At 41.6% G+C, this 18,700-nt stretch overlaps 3 protein-coding genes across 4 annotated transcripts; 2 read left to right on the top strand and 1 right to left on the bottom strand.

Moving 5' to 3' along the window:
* The first annotated feature begins 5,385 nt into the window (after positions 1-5,385).
* hypk (huntingtin interacting protein K) lies at positions 5,386-7,447 on the top strand. Its single transcript, XM_018763356.2, has 4 exons — positions 5,386-5,591; positions 6,009-6,064; positions 6,192-6,243; positions 6,565-7,447. The coding sequence occupies exons 1-4, from the start codon at positions 5,430-5,432 to the stop codon at positions 6,658-6,660; spliced, it is 366 nt and encodes a 121-aa protein (XP_018618872.1). The 5' UTR covers positions 5,386-5,429; the 3' UTR covers positions 6,661-7,447.
* hddc3 (HD domain containing 3) lies at positions 7,441-9,585 on the bottom strand. Its single transcript, XM_018763355.2, has 4 exons — positions 9,366-9,585; positions 9,165-9,220; positions 8,688-8,928; positions 7,441-8,548 (listed from the first exon to the last, which is right to left on the bottom strand). The coding sequence occupies exons 1-4, from the start codon at positions 9,475-9,477 to the stop codon at positions 8,418-8,420; spliced, it is 540 nt and encodes a 179-aa protein (XP_018618871.1). The 5' UTR covers positions 9,478-9,585; the 3' UTR covers positions 7,441-8,417.
* A 264-nt stretch (positions 9,586-9,849) lies between these two features.
* vps33b (VPS33B late endosome and lysosome associated) lies at positions 9,850-17,096 on the top strand. 2 transcript variants are annotated; one of them, XM_018763372.2, is made up of 23 exons: positions 9,850-10,567; positions 10,662-10,742; positions 10,953-11,014; positions 11,117-11,166; positions 11,258-11,325; positions 11,451-11,496; positions 11,576-11,670; positions 11,810-11,914; positions 12,130-12,220; positions 12,322-12,399; positions 12,740-12,813; positions 12,900-12,986; positions 13,484-13,571; positions 13,885-13,959; positions 14,423-14,487; positions 14,696-14,750; positions 14,848-14,894; positions 15,072-15,204; positions 15,372-15,445; positions 16,015-16,116; positions 16,213-16,288; positions 16,514-16,636; positions 16,800-17,096. In XM_018763372.2, exons 1-23 carry the CDS (start codon positions 10,472-10,474, stop codon positions 16,877-16,879), a joined length of 1,851 nt encoding a protein of 616 aa, XP_018618888.2. In that variant the 5' UTR covers positions 9,850-10,471; the 3' UTR covers positions 16,880-17,096. The 2 variants fall into 2 exon arrangements, with proteins under 2 accessions (XP_018618888.2, XP_018618886.2); XM_018763370.2 differs by having other exon boundaries at positions 13,481-13,571.
* The last annotated feature ends 1,604 nt before the right edge of the window (positions 17,097-18,700 follow it).

The following is an 18,700-nucleotide window of genomic DNA, read 5'->3' as shown; positions in this document are numbered from 1 at the left end:
GGGAGATTAGCTGGTCGGGGCAAAGAACTGTGTGCCAGCCCATCTGTCCGCTTAGAACCAGCCTGCACCGCAACACCAATCATGGGGACAAACAAACCAGCGTTTACCATACAATAGGATTCCGCTTGAGTCTTAATCGGTTTACACGTGATCACGGAGCAATTTGAAATGTTAGAATTTGAGATAGTGGTGTCATGAGACAGCTGGTAGCATAGTTTTTTAGAGCTGCAGCCTTTGGACCCAAAGGGTGCAGGTTCGAATCCCACCTCCAGCTGTAGCACCTTGAGCAAAGTACCATACGCGGTTTAATCCAGAACAACAAAACCTCCAGTCAGTTGACTCTAACTGCGGAAGCCTACGGGTTTTTGATATTGAGCAAAGTACTTATCCTAAATTTGCTCCAGTAAAATTACCAAGCTGTATAAATGAAGCAAGCAGCTTAACATTATAAGTTGCTTTTGAGAAAAGCATCAACTAAATGAATAAATGTAAATGTACCATGCCATTGTGTCACCCACAGTCCTGCTATTTCATCAGCCTAAAATGCTTTATTCACGTTGGTGAGAAGCGACATCAGATGCTCCACCATGACTCTGAAGTTCAAAGGAACTATGGACATGTGTCTAGAAGCCTCAACGAACAAGCTGTTTGTTAACTGTGTTTGAGTCAGTGGTCAGAAACAATAAGCAGGATGAGTCCAGGTAAAGAAATGGCATGCAAGGTACAGTCAGTTCTGTCTGCCCCTGGTGATAGCATCTGTCACACAAATCCGGAGTGGCATTCTGCTGCTCGATGGAGTATGGCCTCCCTCTAGTCTGGCACCTCAATGTGTACACAACTCTTGCACAGACACAGGTGTGTGAGCCTCCAATTCTCCCCAGTATTTGGCAACACTGAATGCATAGCACATTCTGAGTGTGTACCCTTCCAGTAAACAGCCCTGAATATCTGTTTAGGTAAATGGTCCTTATTTAAACAGCTCGATTATGTTGTTTTAAAGAGTATCCATGAAACTTGAGACAGGTTGTAATGGGTTTAATCTGTCCACTGGGTTTAATCTGTTTTGAGTCTTACTGCTAACTTGAACAGACTGTAGCAAGACTCAAGACAGCTTAATTGAGTTTAACTGGTGTTTTTGTGTTTTGATTCAGCACACAGAACAGCCTAAATGTTAGTTTAATTGAAATTATATATGTATACACACACACACACACACACACACACACACACACACACACACACACACACACACACACACACATTCTCGGAACCGCTTGTCCCATACGGGGTCACAGGGAACCGCAGTCTACCCGGCAACACAGGGCGTAAGGCCGGAGGGGGAGGGGACACACCCAGGACGGGATGCCAGTCCGTCGCAAGGCACCCCAAGCGGGACTCAAACCCCAGACCCACCAGAGAGCAGGACCTGGTCCAACCCATGGCGCCCCCTACTTTCATTACACACACACACACACACACACACACACACACACATTTTCAGAACCGCTTGTCCCATACGGGGTCATGGGTAACCGGAGCCTAACCCGGCAACACAGGGCGTAAGGCCGGAGGGGGAGGGGACACACCCAGGACGGGACGCCAGTCCGTCGCAAGGCACCCCAAGCGGGACTCGAACCCCAGACCCACCGGAAAGCAGGACTGTGGTTCAACCCACTGCGCCACCGCACCCCCGTACTTTCATTACAGTTTTCACAAATTTTAGGTCTGGTGTTGATTTACCATAATCCAGATGTTATGAAGCCAACAACTAATATTCAGGACTGTGCAAACTAAAAGTCCCTTCTCAAGTCCCCTTATTCCAAGTCAGACAGTCCTTTGCTCACCAGGACTGGAGTAAGGAGCTTTGAGATAATTAAATAATGAATGAATAGCTGGCATCACTGTGACTTCTGACTAGAGAAGCCTGCAGAAAGCGAGAAGCTACAGTCACTCATGCTGCAGCTCTCTGAACAAGTCTCTGTATCAGGTAATCAGGTGTGGTAAAGATGTCAGTGATATTCAATAAACAGTGCAAAGCTCATTAACTGTTGCTAAGGTGCATAAAGCATCCAGAGTGCTTACTGCAGAGGAATCCTTTAATGCAACCATCCCACAACACTTAACATCCTATCAATATATTGAAATATATATATATGTAATTTGGCATAAAAAAGTGAAATTAATGTTAGTTAATACATTTTAAGGGGTTTGTAATTAACGTTTTCCATGTACTATTTTTTATTTTAATAATAGTAAGAACAATATGTTAAACAGGTTTAATTTTAATAACTGTTGTAAAACTGCCTATACCTTACAATGGCCTTCATGATATATATATGAGGGTAAATCAAAAAGATGCTGCAGTAATTTGTTCGGGGCAGTTGGTCACGTAGTGGTTAGAGGTGCTGCCTTTGGACCCAAAGGTTGCAGGTTTAAATTCCACCTGCAGCTGTAGTACCCTTGAGCATGGTACTCACCCTAAAATTGCCCTAATAAAATTTCCCTACTGCATGAATTGGAAAATAACTGTAGATACCTTAAGACTGTAAGTTGCTTTGGAAAAAAGCATCACCTACATGAATAAATGTAAATCTACACTCATAGTTAAATGTGTACTTGGACAGACTCATTTAAATTTAGATATTTAATCTTCTGCATTGAAGTCACAAAATCTTATTAACCAATTAGTATTTATTTTGAAGTAAACAAGTTTATCTGTTAATATTGTAAGGATCAGCTCTCTAGGAAAGTTGACGGTGTTTTTTTTAACAAAAAAACTGCAACAGGCACAGTTACCATAACTTTATTCATAAATAATTTAAAAAGTTGTGCACATTGCACCACACTTTAAAAGCACAGAAAGATCTGTTGGAAACTGAAGATGCTGATAATTGTCCTTAAAACTAATAAGTAACAGATATATTTAGAAAAGTGTGCCATAGACTCACTAAACTCAATAAAGACACAAACTGAAATGGATATATCGCATTTGTATCCACAACAAGAAAATGACAAATTAGTATTTTGTATATTTGATTGAAAACCTGTGTGACATATCTGCTTAACCAAATATCTAAGATTAAATGAACAGAAACTGATTAAATGCACAAAGGAGACATTTTTCTAGAGAGTGCATTTTGGATTATGCCATTGCTGGATTATTTCAAACAACTACATATTTGATTATTAATCCTCAGTTAAATCCCAAGCATATCTGAGAATACAGAAACAGACCTTTCCTCTACTTCAGCTTCCCATCAATAGAGACATCATATATTAACAGTCTCTTTGAGCGAAAGAGTATCCAAGTGAAAAATATGAACAATGGATAAAAACATAAATAATTAAAATATGAGTATATTGCTGTGATGACTACATTCTACTGACAGGAACTTTAAAACCACATGCAGGTGTCATAGTGACATTTTGAGACTTGATCAACTCTTATATCCTTTCCATAAAATACACTCACATTCACCCATGTCTGCATCAAATGCACGAAACACAGATCTTGAAGACAGTACTGGATGAACTGAGAAAATGCAACCTTTTACATAAAGTCTTGCTTTGTTACTTGATGTATGGAATTATTTATGATAATGAAAAAACTAATATTGGGAATTCAAAAGCTTTTGCCCTTGCTTGTGTTCCTCCGGTGTTGCGTTTGGATTTTTTCAAAAAAAGTGGTTGCCCACCTCCCTGATTATCTGCAGAAACAGACCTTACCTGGGTCCTGAGGCAGCGACGCCGCATCACTTCCCACGTGAATCGAGGCACTGCTGGGAAAGTTCCAGGTCCACCCGTTCCTGGAAATCAATCATACACTAGGATGCGAGTTAGGTTTCGGACAGCAGCATGTGGCCTGCTCCTGGATCGTACCTAATGGTGTCATACATCGGGTGCATCTTCTCACAGAAGAAGCCTGACTAAGAGGTGGACGGGGTGTGTGTTGAGTGTTTATCAGGAAAGTTTTTGTTTGAGTTCATTAACAGACAACGTCTGTGATTGCTTTGTACTGCTAGTAGGCGTGAAATATTGTGGCTGTAGCAAAGTGGCAGCAAAAGGTGACAACTACGGAGAAACCCCTAGCATTAAGAATGAGTAAACCTCTTACAGGCCAGAAATAGCAGAGGCAGAAGTACTCTTTAATCCTGCCTTGGAGCCCACACATCTTCCTGAGCTGTCCTGTTAAAGCTGTGCAGTCAAAAGCCTTGACAGCGTAGCCTGTCAGTTAATGATGGAGGAAAGGCTGCCTTAACACGCTGGTAGGCAAAACTCACTCACCTTTATTCTCATTATTTAGAGAAAAGCCATAGGATCACTTTGAGTAATGATGTCAGAAAATGTAAAACTATACCGATTAATACAAAAACTGGACTACAGATGTAAATGAGGAGCACTTGACACGAATATATGGATGTCTTTATACGTTCCATATTAGGCGCTAGCTGTCGTCCTTATTTTTCATAGTTTGCCTATTAAATTATCCAAAACATTCTGATGAATTTCTGTAACAAAGTGTTATTTCAAAGTTATTCGTATATAAAGGCCTACATACATCTTGTACTTTAGGAAGCAGTGATATATTGTAACGACCCGCGTTACCATGTTTCGGGCGGGAAACTTGTTAAATGTAATTGGTTAGCTTTTCGTGACGTACGGGGAATGTAAGGGTGTGATTGCGTCTGCCAGGGGGAGAAAGAAGAGAGCCTGAGGGCGCTAAGCAGGCTGGCTAGACACGCAGGACCTGGAGGAAGCGGGGTCCTTGGACCAAGAGCGTTATTTCCCTGTGTGCCGGTTTTCTAATAAAATGTACGAAACGAACGCTGCCTTTGCGTCCTTCTTCGCACCATCCAAACCCACGGCGCTGCAAGCCACAATATTTTTCAACAAAGCAACTAACAATTATTGACCCATTTATACACATGGGTAACTTGTACTAAAGCAATCAAGGGTAAACACCTTGCTCAAGGGTACTACAGGTAGAGGTGGGATTTGAACCTACAGCCTTTGGTATCAAAGGCAGCAGCTCTAAGCCCTATACTAGCTATCCCAGGCACTGCCTTTCTGACTTGGTAAACTTCTGGAGAAATTAACTTTTAGTGCACTATTAGTCTATGCACTATTTAGTGCACTAGTCTATTTCATATCAATACTTTGCACTTTTACAGGAATCATTTAAAGAGATTAAATGACCTAGTAAATCAGTATATAGGCATCATTTATATCGTTCGTAATTACTGTTTACATGAACACTATATGGTTTCTAAGGTGCACGGAAAAGGATCAATAAAACACCGACACGCTCCACGCAAGCACAGTGACGCAAACGTGACCACCACGTGATTGGAGGAGTCACACGAGTTTGGCTCCGACTCCTATTTCCGCAATCACCACTTCCTTTTCGTTCCGGCCTTGTGGCAGTAAACATGGCTGCAGAAGGAGATGTGGATTTGGACCTAGAAGCCGAAGAGAACTGTACTGGAAAACCGGCAGAGAAACCTCGTAAACACGACAGTGGGGCTGCTGACTTGGAGCGGGTTACCGACTATGCGGAAGAGAAGGAGATTTCGAGCTCCGATCTGGAGACGGTGAGACAGACGGCCTCCGCTCCGCGCGCGTGGCTGCACCTGGACGGCGACCTCGCGGTGCTCCTTCGAGCCTCCGCTCTTTTTATCGTAGCCTGTGTGTCAAATGCGGCCACTTAGCGGTTTGTAGTATGCCGGACACAAGTAAAGTTACATTTAATTAGCCAAGTAGGTTGTTTAACGTTTCGGCGAGCATAGTTAGTTAGCAAAAGTAGATGGAACTCAATTTCTTGCTTAAATTATTAATAAAAAAGCTAGTTGTGTGAAGTATTGTGTTTTTGACTTGCCCTTTAAGTCTGAGTTCTGTAAGTATTTATTTGCAATATACGTGGAGGCGGTTTTGAGGAATTTACGTGAACGCGACGTTAGTTCGGCGCGGAGCTAAGACTCACTCACGAGCGCTCTCGTCTCGGTCCTCAGGCCATGTCCGTGATCGGAGACAGGAGGTCGAGAGAGCAGAAAGCCAAGCAGGAAAGGTGAGTCCCCGGGCCGTTTGTCCGCTTGGAAATAACAAACATTGTTCAACTGCCTGCCTGTATCTAATCTTAATATAATATTTCGTATAATTTGAAATCATGGCTGCATTGATTTTTCCCTCCACAGAGAGAAGGAGCTTGCTAAAGTCACCATCAAGAAGGAGGACGTAGAACTCATAGTAAGTTGCGGGCGTTCAATTTCTGTGTACTAAAGTGACATTTTCTGGGAATTGCTTTCTGTAATATCTATTGCAGTGAATTTTCTAGAATGTGGAATCGCACAGTCTGTAATGATCACCTTTGTGTTTTGTCCTCATCCCGATCATAAACTGTGTTGGGCGGCTACTGGTATAATGTGCGCAAGATGAAGAGCGATATCGAAGCGTACAGGTTGCTTGTCTGATACCTTTAGATCCAGAAAGTTCTTTGTGCTTTGGAGGAAAGCGTTTCCTACATGAGAACATGATGATGCTAACTGACGCGCCGTACTCCGCCAACAGATGGGAGAGATGGAAATCCCACGGAACCTGGCAGAGCGAAGTCTGAGGGAACACATGGGGAACGTTGTGGAGGCACTGATTGCTCTCACAAACTGAGCACAGCAAAGATGCCCAAGGGAGCATGAAATTGAGTGGACTACTTTCCATGCTACTTGGCCTTCTTGGATTTCTCTACTCCCATTCTGAATCTTGACCATATGGACACAAACTTGTAGCTTGTACACAGGTTTAAATGCTGTCTGCAATTTTCAAAATATTCCCATGTATTTTGTTAGTTTCAGATGAGTTAGTTTAAGGTTGATCATACCAGAACTTTTGGGAAAAGGTTCATGGTCAGTATTAAAATTTACAGTAGTCAGTCAACTACGTTTAAAGATGTTCTTGCATTTGGTGACAGAACTGGTTCCAAAGGCTAGTGTTCCCCAATAGTGAGGTTAAGTCTTAAGCTATTTGTTAATGGAACTTCCTCATTCCTTGGTCTGACTTGAAATTTGAAATTAACCTTGAGTGCTTAATAAAAGCGTGTATATAAATACAGGCAGTCCCCGCGTTACGAACGTCCGACTTGCATGCAACCCGTAGTTATGAACCACCCCCTTACTGACCAGAAGGTGATCTGTCACCCATAAGTAACAATCAAAAACTTCATAATTAAGCCTATTCAAAATTTGAGTTACAAACAGCGGTTTGTAGTAAACAGGCGCTACTTCGCCAGCTGCATGAAAACACTGCACATCTACAGCAGCTTGTCAGCTCACGGCTGGGGTGGGTGAGCCCCACCTAGGACAGAGACTTCCTTTTTCTGTGTTACTGGCTTTGGCTTTAATTTTATTTTTACTTTCCTAACCATACCCCCAAAGTGTAAATGTGATGCAAGTGAAGGTGATGCATCAAAGAAAAGGAAAAAGATCAACTGAAATTAAAGTGAAAATAAAGCAAAAGCTGAAATGCCAACAACCATTGAAGTTTGCATTTTGCACATGCGCACGCACACTCGGCTATGAAAGACATTTCTTCCCAGTTATCCAAGTCCTGTCCATTGTTCCCCACTGCTGTTCCATGTCTCCTTGATAACAACCATCCATCTTGTCCCTCCACCATGATTTTGGATCCTCATCTCTGTTCAGTTTGCCAATCAAGTGACCATGTTCCTGTCCCTGAGAACAGCTCTAATCCTTTGATTCTGAATAAATGATCCTGCACTTAGGTCCAGTCTTCTCCCTGTTCTCTAGTCATCATACTAGTGATATCTCTCAAGCTTTGTCTCTCTCAAAAGTTAGATTTATCATTACAATGTGTTACTGTATTGAAGATGTATGTGGAAGTGTTTTATGCATAGAAAAGTACACAATAGATACTCCCTATACTTAACTGTTCATACATACATCATACATCAGTCTTAAGGACTGACTGAGGACACAGAACTCATTTGTAATTCAGGGACTGCCTCTATAGACTTCAACCTGTTCTCTGGTTTCTTTTGAAACCCCAGCAATTAAATTCTAGCCTAATGTTTGGAATTAGGTTATATCAATTTACCCAATAATCTTCCAAGCACCAAAAGCTTTATTTTTACCTTGCTCAGTAGTTCAGTGCATTTCTTACTCTGAGTGGAGGAAAAATTGAACAGTTCATGCTTAAGCAATGTTTTAAACCTGTATAAAACCTCAGTTGTGACATAAAATATGTAAAATCATTTAGGTAGTGAGGCACTCATTCATAAATCAAGGTTGCAAACCCAAAACACAAAAATGAATTTCAGACAAAGGATGTCTAGCATGATGTGAGGCCAAACAACAAGTACAGGTGTATTGATGGTTTCAGAGAACTGTCAGGGCAATATCAAAGATGCATCACATGTCAATGCCTCTCTGCTTGAACAGCTGCAGCAGCTTTTCCTCCAGGAGTGGGTTGGTGCCCCGCAGTCCATTCACCACCTGTGCTGCCCACAAAAAGTACTCTTGAACACGCTCTCTCGTCCAGCCTGGAAATTCAACAAAGGATCATCAGTTCTGCAAGGAACTCTTACTCTGCAAACATGCAAGACTACTGGGTTCACCATGGATCAACTGAGTGAATCTGTACCTTTCATAGAGTTCACTAAGCCTCTGGCATTTACTTACCAACAGGGGTACAGCGATTCAGGTCCCTTAGGTTGTACAGTTTGTCTGCCAGTTTGACAAGCTTGGCCTGGTGGCTGCAGTGAGGTGCATGCTCTATCTGTTGCCTCTTCCTCTCCTGTTTGGGCAGCGTCTTATCGTCGGTCACTTCCTGGACGATCCTTGCCACGGTCTGTCCAAACCTAGCCTCAAGCTCAGCTGGAGTGGTGTCCGTGTCCTCCACCGTGTCATGGAGCAAAGCTGCCTGGAAGCCAGAGAAACTGAATGTGGAACTAACCCAAAATTCCACCAGACTTGGGGCGCTACAGGCCACTTTTATTAGACTGCATTCTCGGCATCAGACACTATTCTTCAAAGAAGGTTGGAATTTTTTTTTTTTTTTTTTTTTTAAAAGAAAAGGTTTGCTTTCTAAAAGAAGTTCTATGCCAATAAACTGATAAGTATGAACCATGCATGCTGCAGTAAAGCAAAATTCTTCACCTGTAGAACTTCAATGTCTGCAATTCCACCTTCATGACTCAAGATTCTTGCCACTCCTACAACAAAACATTGAAATAAACAAAGGAACACGATTTATTGGAATCACTGATTTTAATTATACTTTCCTACACAGAAAATACCACTTAGGCTGGTCTCTACGCTTGAGCTCCAGTGAGGCGAGCGACTGACACTCGTCCCTACCTATCGGGTGGTTTATATACGGAGTGGCTTCAGGGTCCTTGCGCCTTTGGTTTTTATGTTTCTCCGCTGCGAAGTTCACCGTCTCCAACAACATCAAGGCGTCTGAACTCATGGTTTCCTTTTATTTCTCGTGAGACTTCGCAAAACCAGAAGGTCACTAACGACTCTTGGGTGAAACTTTGACCTGAGCCACGGCAAGCGCTTTACATGCACTTCCCTCTCAATACGCACACCTATGACGGTCAAACCCTTTTAATAAATACAAACTCGTACGAGTGAGGCAGCTATTTAAACTGATTGGTATCCAACCGACTGTGTACAGATAATTACGAAACACAGGAGACAGCTGTTTGAGCGACTGAGACAGAAAAAAAAAAAAAACAGACAGAACCCTTATGTGGAAAGAGTGGTTCTACCCGGTCATATTATGTCAGCGGTTGATGGACGCTGCCGCTTCCGGATGTGCGTCTCCTAAACTCTCCGTGCGTCAGTAAGTGCTGCAAACCTTGCTTCCGCACTTAAAGGAACATAACGATATAGCTATTTACATCGGTATAAAGTGCCATTTTTCCTCAGCTCTACAACCAAGCTGTAATTTCATTAATACGTAATTTATTAATTTGGCTGTTATCCTTTTTTTAAACTGTTGACAGCGTCCGTACTAGCCAAACATTGACGGCACATCTGTCAGATGTATCTTACGCCTGCACCTGAGTCTCACCGTCGATAAGCGCTATTCTAAGAGGTCGGGTCGCGGAAGTGCGGGGCCATTCCCAGAACTAAGAATAGGGTTCTAGGCCAGGCAGGGGGCTGAAAAGCTGGTTAAATCATTTAAAAAATATGTATTTTTAGAAAGATGAATTGTTGATGCTCATTCGTGAGTAGTCGGATTGTCGATCGGTACTAAGTCGTTCACACGCAAGCGACCGGCTTCATATTTCAATTAGCTCACAGTCATATTCCCAAGAACGAGTGTTTTATTCAAAAGCGGACCGACGCTTCCGTACAGCTGCCTGACACTGAATGACAGCGAAGCCTGAAAGAGGCGTTGTCTCGCAGACGGCCTGTAGGGGGCAGCAGTGAGCCCCAGGGTGCGCTCTGCTGCTATGGCACACAGCGCCAGGAGAGATGCCCCCGAGCTCCCAGATTTCTCTCTTCTCAAGAGACTGGCCAGGGACCAGCTCATCTATCTGCTGGAACAGGTATGGTCGGCCATTGCGGGGGGGTGGGGGATCCTCTTACCCTGTTTAACAACAATAATAACCCCCCACCTCCACCCATTTGTTTTTCAATAAGCTGCCAGGGAAGAAGGACCTGTTCATTGAGGCTGATTTGATGAGTCCCCTGGACCGGATTGCCAATGTCACAATGCTCAAGGTACGGTGTGCTGCGATGTCCCTCGTGGAACTACTGTCCTAGAGAGAGAGATATATAAATGCATGAGGAATGAATACAGTGTAACATTACAGTCTGTAGAAATGAGACATTATCTATTATAATACATCATATGTCTACATTGTACCAATTCTGAGAACATACGGATACTTGCAGAGGTGTCACAGTTCTTCTTTTTTGATCTGTCTGCAGCAACATGATGTAGACAAGCTTTACAAAGTGGAGAACACGCCTATTTTCAGCACCTGTGATCAGTGAGTGTCCAGGCACTCTACGTGTTGACAGCTTATACAATAAAAGTACTGATATAACACTAATGCTGTGCGAACGTGTGCGTTCGTTTTTTTTTTTTGAAGGATATGCTTTCTGATACGACCCCGAATACAAACTGTGAAGTGGATTGCTGGTGAGAGGAATGATAACGTGCTTTATTACATTCTTGTATTGTCTTTCGAAACGATAATATAATTTCAGCACTCATGGGAGTGTATTTTCAGACACAGTCAATGCAGACAAAGCAGCAGGAAAATTCAGGAAATACAAGATCATCTTTACCCCCCAGAAGGTGAACTGCTTTTTCAGCAATTGGAAATAGAATTTAAGATTATAAATCCCAAATATGTTGATGACAACCAGTTTCTGTCATTATTTATATTGAAGACCACCCTGTCTTTTTTTTTTTTTTTGCAGTTCTATGCCTGTGAAACAGTTTTGGAGGAGCAGGGAATCTATGGTGGTGAGTGAGACTGTGTGGTACTTGCTTTACAGCACTCTGCATTATCTCGTACTTTGAGTAACCCTTCATCTCTTAACAGATGTGAGCACTGATGAATGGGCTTTCTACCTACTACCACTTGATGATGACATCATCAGTCTGGAACTTCCAGAGTTCTTCAGAGACAACTTCTTGGTAATGATGACCAACTATCATGTTCACATGTGGTCACTTATCCAAAAATACTTTTTGTCAGCATAGAATCAGCATGTTGCACTGAGGTCCACATATGTTTTAAGTGCAGGCCCTCACATTGCTGATCTTGCCTTTCTAGGAGGGAGACCAGCGCTGGGTGACAACAGGTGGCAGTGCACTACACCTCCTGCATTCTCTCTTTGGTCCTTTCTCGAAGGTTTATGGCATAGGTCGCTGTGCCAAGGTTAGAGTTGGTCAGTGTTACTGCACTGTCAGGTGATTTGTACTGACTTTAATGTATTGCTTGAAGATTGGCAGCTCGGGGACGTTGATTATTAGGTTGGCACCATGTCTGTCGCTAATAATCAGTGATTTGTTATTGCACACTGCATATTGTGTCTTATGCTAAGGTGGTATTTTCCATGGTTTAGAAGGCCAGTGTGTGTCTTGTTGACTTAGATGGTGTATGAGTCTTGGAGGGAGCAGGTGGAAGAAAGTGAGCAGAAAGCTCAGAAGTCTGAAATTGGGAATGTCTTTCTCATTGATCGAGGTACTCATTCTTCCTTGAATTTGAAGTGCTTTTGGACCTTTTGGATAAGAACTGTTACGACTGTGTGACGCTGTCCATCTTGTTCCTTACTTTTTGTTTAGATGTAGATTTTGTGACTCCTCTCTGCTCTCAAGTTGTTTATGAAGGACTTGTGGATGATATTTTCAGAATTAAATGTGGTAGGTGATTTCTTCTATGTAATGTACATGATCGCATTACTTGTACCATATGTCAGAAACTAAGTTCAGCTAATGCCAAGATAATAAATAATGATGTAAAAAAAAAAAAAAACACAGTTTAAAAATCTGTATTTTGGATAAAACTCCATGTAACAGTTGTTTATCTGGGAAGTTGGCATTCATTAAATAACTTAACATCTTTTCACTTATGTGAGGTCAAATGAGCCAAGAAAATTAGAATTATGTGATCCCGCTTTTTAAAGACAAATTCTTCAGGCGGCTCTCGGGTCTGCTGGTACTTTTTACCTTACAGCATCACACACTGATTTCTTTTCTGCAGGGTGTGTGGAGTTTGGTCCTGATGTCACCACCGCTGACAAAAGTATGAAGGTGATGTTGAACTCTCAGGACAAGGTAGGTGTTATGGATGACAGTAGCTTGTGGTCAGCTGAGTTTTCACTTCAGTAGGTTGCACTCTTTCAAGAGCCTTTGTTTTTCAGGTGTTTAGTGAGATCAGAAACGAGCATTTCTCAAATGTCTTCGGCTTTCTCAGTCAGAAGGCACGAAACCTGCAGACTGCATATGATGTAAGTGTCCCTGCCTAAAATCTATCATGGCTGTGGGAAATTCTCCGAAATGGGAAAGACAGTATTTTCTTGAATACTGTGTATACATTTACATTTATTCATTTAGCAGACGCTTTTGTCCAAAGCGACGTACAACTCAGTAAAAGTACAACTTATGCATTACATTAAGAGAAAGAGACATAGCCGCAGACGTGTGACTCAGGTAAACCTAGTTTGTTAATATATACGGCGGTAATGTATACAGCGGTGTGTTGCCAGCTGTTTAGTTTGACTAATAATACGACCTCAACCAATTTAGCCTGTCTGACAGGCTGTAATAGTGGTTAAAAGTCAAGAAGGAATAACACTCCCCATGATTCCCCATGCTCAGCTTTTGTCATGAATTTTTACATGTGCTGTTTCCATTTCTTGGGACATTTCTACAGAAGAATACAATTATTTTACATGTGTGTGTTATATGTACGAGTTGTAAAACACTGGTCTTATTTCTTTAGAAGCGGCGTGGAATGGACATAAAACAGATGAGAACATTTGTTTCAGAGGAACTTAAAGGATTGAAACAAGAGCATCGCTTGCTGAGTCTGCGTAAGTGATGGTCTTCAGAGCTCAATTTTTGTGCTTTTTTTTTTTTTTTTGCAAACAATAAATGGGAATTCTGCAGTTTCAGTGTATCTCCATGGACATTTTCATGTATGTACTGTACATGCAGGAGGGATTACTGCACTGAACTCTGCTCCAGGCTAATTCAGTTTCTGAAATTAGATGTGTTAAATCATCAGAGAAACCTAACATTTGGAATTTCTTATATATTTAATATGAATTAAGTGTAGGGGTTTACATCTGTCAAGTTATAGCAAGAGCTTTAGACTGCCTGGTACACTGTTCTGTCATTCTACAGATATTGGAGCAAGTGAATCAATGATGAAGAAGAAAACCAAGCAAGACTTTCAAGAACTGCTGAAGACTGAGCACTGTGAGATTGTGTTGTGCCTTTTTTGCTATTTGTGACTGTTATTCTTTGCTGTGTATTGTGTCTTACATCTGTGTTTATGACCAAAGTACTATTAAAACGAGGGGGTGCGGTGGCGCAGTGGGTTGGACCTCAGTCCTGCTCCCCGGTGGGTCTGGGGTTTGAGTCCCGCTTGGGGTGCCTTGCGACGGACTGGCGTCCTGTCCTGGGTGTGTCCCCTCCCCCTCCGGCCTTACGCCCTGTGTTACCGGGTTAGGCTTTGGCTCCTTGCAACCCTGTTTAGGACAAGCGGTTTCAGATGGTGTGTGTGTGTGTGTGTGTGTGTGTGTGTGTGTGTGTGTGTGTGTGTGTGTGTGTGTGTGTGTGTGTGTGTACTATTAAAACATGTAGGTTTATATGCAATTGACGACTGTATGAAGTTTTGAATTTTCACTTCAACAATGTGTATTTTCTGTTCCTTGTGCAGCGTTGTTGGAAGGTTTTGATATACGGGAGTGCATTACCTACATAGAAGAACACATCAATAGACAGGTAGACAGCTGGGCCACATTCTCATTGTGCTACAATCTGTAATGATAATATTAATCTATGTGTAGTTATGAACCCATTTTATTTTTGTATAAATGCAAGGTTTTTTTGTGCCATAGATGAAAACTGTGATGTAAATATTTGAGTTTGCCAAATAGTTATTTACTACTCCTCTACAACCATTGACTGATTCACCTGTGTGATTTTATAGGTGTCTATGATTGACAGTTTGAGGCTTCTCTGCTTGCTGTCCCTCACTGAAAATGGTGAGTCTCAGGTGCACTTTTTCTAAAAATGCCGATCAACAATGCTATGAAAACAGAGGGATCACTTTCAATTAATTCTGTATGTATTTCCACTAAGGACTACTTCCTAAGGATTATCGATCACTGAAGACTCAGTACCTGCAAGTAAGTTTTTGTTTTTCTTCTTTTTTTTTTTTTTTTTTTTTTTCCCTCTCCCTCCTAAATAAGGCTACCTTTCAGTAAGCCAAATATGTTTTTTGTTCATACTTTTTAATAATGCATGTTCTCACAAAGTGTATTTTTTTGTTATGCAATAAATGCTCTCTCTGTTCTCTGTTTCAGAGTTATGGCATAGAACATCTCTTAACGTTTGCTAACCTGAGGCAGCTGGGGCTGCTGGTGGAACAGCAGCCAGGAGATGCCCTTACTGCCATGGAGAGCAAAGTGGGCAAACTGGTCAATGACAAGACTGCAGGTGAGCTGCCAAGGGTCTGCTTGGGACACGAGGACCCTTGCTGGTAGAGACTGAGTGTAGATGGGCATCATTTAGAAGCGGTAGAGCCAGTTAGATGTTATATGGGAAGAAGACGTTCAGTATGTTTCATCAGGTATTAAATGCGGAAATAAAACAATGTTTTCCAGAAAAGCTGACCGGTGCTTTCTCCTCTCTGGCTAAGAAAAGTAATTTCCGAGCCCTGAGTAAGAAGCTTGCTCTGGTGAGTTTTGTTGCAGCTGTATTTGTTGCTACCTGTGTTAGTATGTAGTCTTAATTTGATAGTAATTATTCACCATCTAATGAGTTGACTGTGAAGCAGGAGCCTCTGTTTAAATCCAAAAAATCCAGTATCAAAAGCCCAAAGCTTCTCAGTTCTGGCTCCATCATGGTGGAATGATCTCCCCCTCTCACTCAGAACCACTGAATCCTTCTCAGTTTTCAGTAAGGGTCACAAAACAACTGTTTCAGATTCACTTCACTCTGGATTTCCTATGTACTCCATAAATTTGCATTTCGTTGTCACAATTGCCACTCATTTAGTGTTACATGTTTAAAAAGACTTGTACTATCTTCCATATGCAGGTACCCATGTAATGTATACTGGTTTAAATGGTGACGACAGACAAATTGACTTTACTTTGAAAATCATGTCTCTGCATCTATGTCTCTTTGTCTGTTGGTGAAAAGCACTTCTGCCTTTTTTTTTCCTCTGAGTTCTATATCATTTTGGAGAAAAGTGTCTGCTAAATAAATAAATGCAGACGTAATTTGTGTCCTTTTGGTGCATAGGTACCAAAAACAGGGGAGGAGTACGACCTGCGTGTCCCAAGGGATATGGCGTATGTCTTTAGTGGTGCCTATATTCCCCTGAGCTGCAAACTCATAGAGCAGGTTAGTGGTCACAGAAGTCTGTTCATCATCTTCACCTTAATACCTAGTGCTTGGATGCCTGTTTTGTAACGTTTGTCTCGCACTGCATTTTTGAAGGTTTTGGAGCGTGACGGTTGGACAGGTCTTGAGGAAGTTACACGCATGCTAAATGGAAATGAGTTTGTTGTGACAGGTGAGGCAATTTGCCAGAACAACAAAAATTTCAATTGCACATTTTATATGATGTCCGTTCAGATAAAGAAAACAGCCCTGCTGCATAGCATTAACGGTTTAGATTGCATTTTCTCTCATTTTCAAAACAGTTGTTAATATATGTTGAAGTTCTTGCAATTATTCTCTCTCCTCACTATGGGTAATGTTTTAAAATTTTTTTATAAATCACCTTTTACCTTAACAGCTAGCCACAGTGGAGCTGATGCTAGGTTCAAGACAGATTCTCAACGCATCATCCTTGTCATGTTCCTTGGTGGCTGCAGTTATTCTGAAATTTCAGCACTACGTTTTCTAGGCAGAGAAAAGGGTGAGCTGGTGTCCTGACCTAGTTATGCCTTTTTTTTTTTCTTTTACAAAACTGTCAAAAAAATCAAATAGTTGTTTGTTAAAAATGTTACATACATTGAGTGGGGGCTGGTGATGTAGGCAGCATGCATGGTTCATACATAATTGCTTTTATTCTTTTTCAGGGTACAAATTCATTGTGTTGACGACAGCTATTATAAACAGTGCAAGACTTATGGAGGCTATGTTGGACAACCATGTATAAAATCAGATGTCGTCTTGTCATTGTTGTGAGAAGCTCAAAAGAAAGCTCTTGCATAGGACGTTTCACACGGTAACTGTTGGAAAAAAGCTCAATTGTGCCAAATTTGGCCCAGTGCTGAGAGGATGTTCAGTACATTATCAAATGTACTCAAATAATGAACCAGAGAATATGCCCTGGCACATAAAGAGAATATTAACTAATGCATTCCAGACTATTGACTGACTACTGAAATAGTATGCATTTACCAAATATTTTCAGAAATAAATAATAAAAAAAAAAAAAAAATTAAAGTTTTGATAGTTAATTCTGTTGACATGCTAAATGGAGATTGGTACCTTATGTTATCAACATTTGAGTTACCAATTTTTTTGCAGATATGATGTCCAGTTAATTTATTCTGAATTGTATTTTCTTACTGCTCTGTTTTATAAAATGTATGCCTGTTGGGGAGTGAAAAGGACTTGCAGAACATGTAAGAACACAGATGAGATGTAGAAGACCTCTCCACACACTTCTACAGTGCTTACAGCTCCCGTCGGTTAATCCAGAACTTGTTAATCAGTAGCAAGATGAGCAAACCCAGGCAAATTTCAAGCTTGCAGACGAATTTTAAGTCTTCCTCCTATTTTTTACATTACTTTTATTCATTTAGCTGATGATTTTCTCCAACGTAACTTACAGCGTTAAGATACTTGTAGTTATCTACCAGTTTATATAGCTGGGTAATTTTACTAAAGCAATTTTGGTTAAGTACCTTGCTCAAGGGTACTACAGCTGGGATTCAAACCTGCAACCTTTGGGTCCAAAGGCACCAGCTCTAACCACTGGTTTTTTCACTTTTATTTGCCAAATGGTGGCAAGTGTTGACTTTCCTGACACTACCAGTTTGCCCCTTATAGCTGCTTATTATATAAAGCCACTCATCATATGCTTACCTGAGGCTTTTACAGAAACAACAAAGCAAACAAATAGGTATATATTATTATCATCCCTTTTGGTTGCAAACTGAAAGTGACCAAATGCTGAAAATGCAGATGTTTATGTAATGTGCCAGCTTTGTTGTGTCTTCAGTCACAATGAGACAGGAGGTTGGCATAGAAGGTTGAACACACTTTAACTTGCTCTTGCCCGGCTGTTCTCCGTGACACCCCAGCTTGCTCACTTTCTACTTCGCTCTTTTATTCTCCTTTGCCACCTGAAGCACAGGAGGAACCCAGCGCTGTCTTGCATGTGTAAAGTAGAGCATAACTCATTGCATAGGAAGTTGTGGAGATGGAGTGTACATACACACACATTGTCTGAAAGCGCTTGTCCCATACGGGGTCACGGGGAGCCAGAGCCTAACCCGGCAACAGAGGGCGTAAGGCTGGAGGGGGAGGGGACACACCCAGGATGGGACGCCAGTCCATCGCAAGGCACCCCAAGCAGGACTCGAACCCCAGACCCACCGGAGAGCAGAACTCGGTCCAACCCACTGTGCCACCACACCCCTGAGATGGAATATGTTTTAATAATTTTATTTTTAAAGTACCTATTTTTTAATGTTGCTTCACCTCAATCAATGACAAAACAAGTCTTCCAATAGACTGTCACCCTGTCCATGGTGTCACAGTGGGTGTTTCTAGGATTGAAGAACACCGAGACCCTTCGTTGGATCAGCTGTTGATTCATTGTGGAATTATCTGATGTTTTTATAGAACTGTTCCTATGAATAATTAAAGGGAAATCTGTATCATTAAGCTTTTATTGGCTCTGATCCAGTGGTTGGACTTACAAGGAATGCGAGTAATGATGGGAGTGACAGTCCCAATTGTGTTCGTA

Source organism: Scleropages formosus, chromosome 11 (assembly GCF_900964775.1).
Source record: "Scleropages formosus chromosome 11, fSclFor1.1, whole genome shotgun sequence".
NCBI classification, from domain to species: domain Eukaryota; kingdom Metazoa; phylum Chordata; class Actinopteri; order Osteoglossiformes; family Osteoglossidae; genus Scleropages; species Scleropages formosus.
Note: the sequence above shows the minus strand (reverse complement) of the source record. Positions and strands in the feature narration are given on the sequence as shown.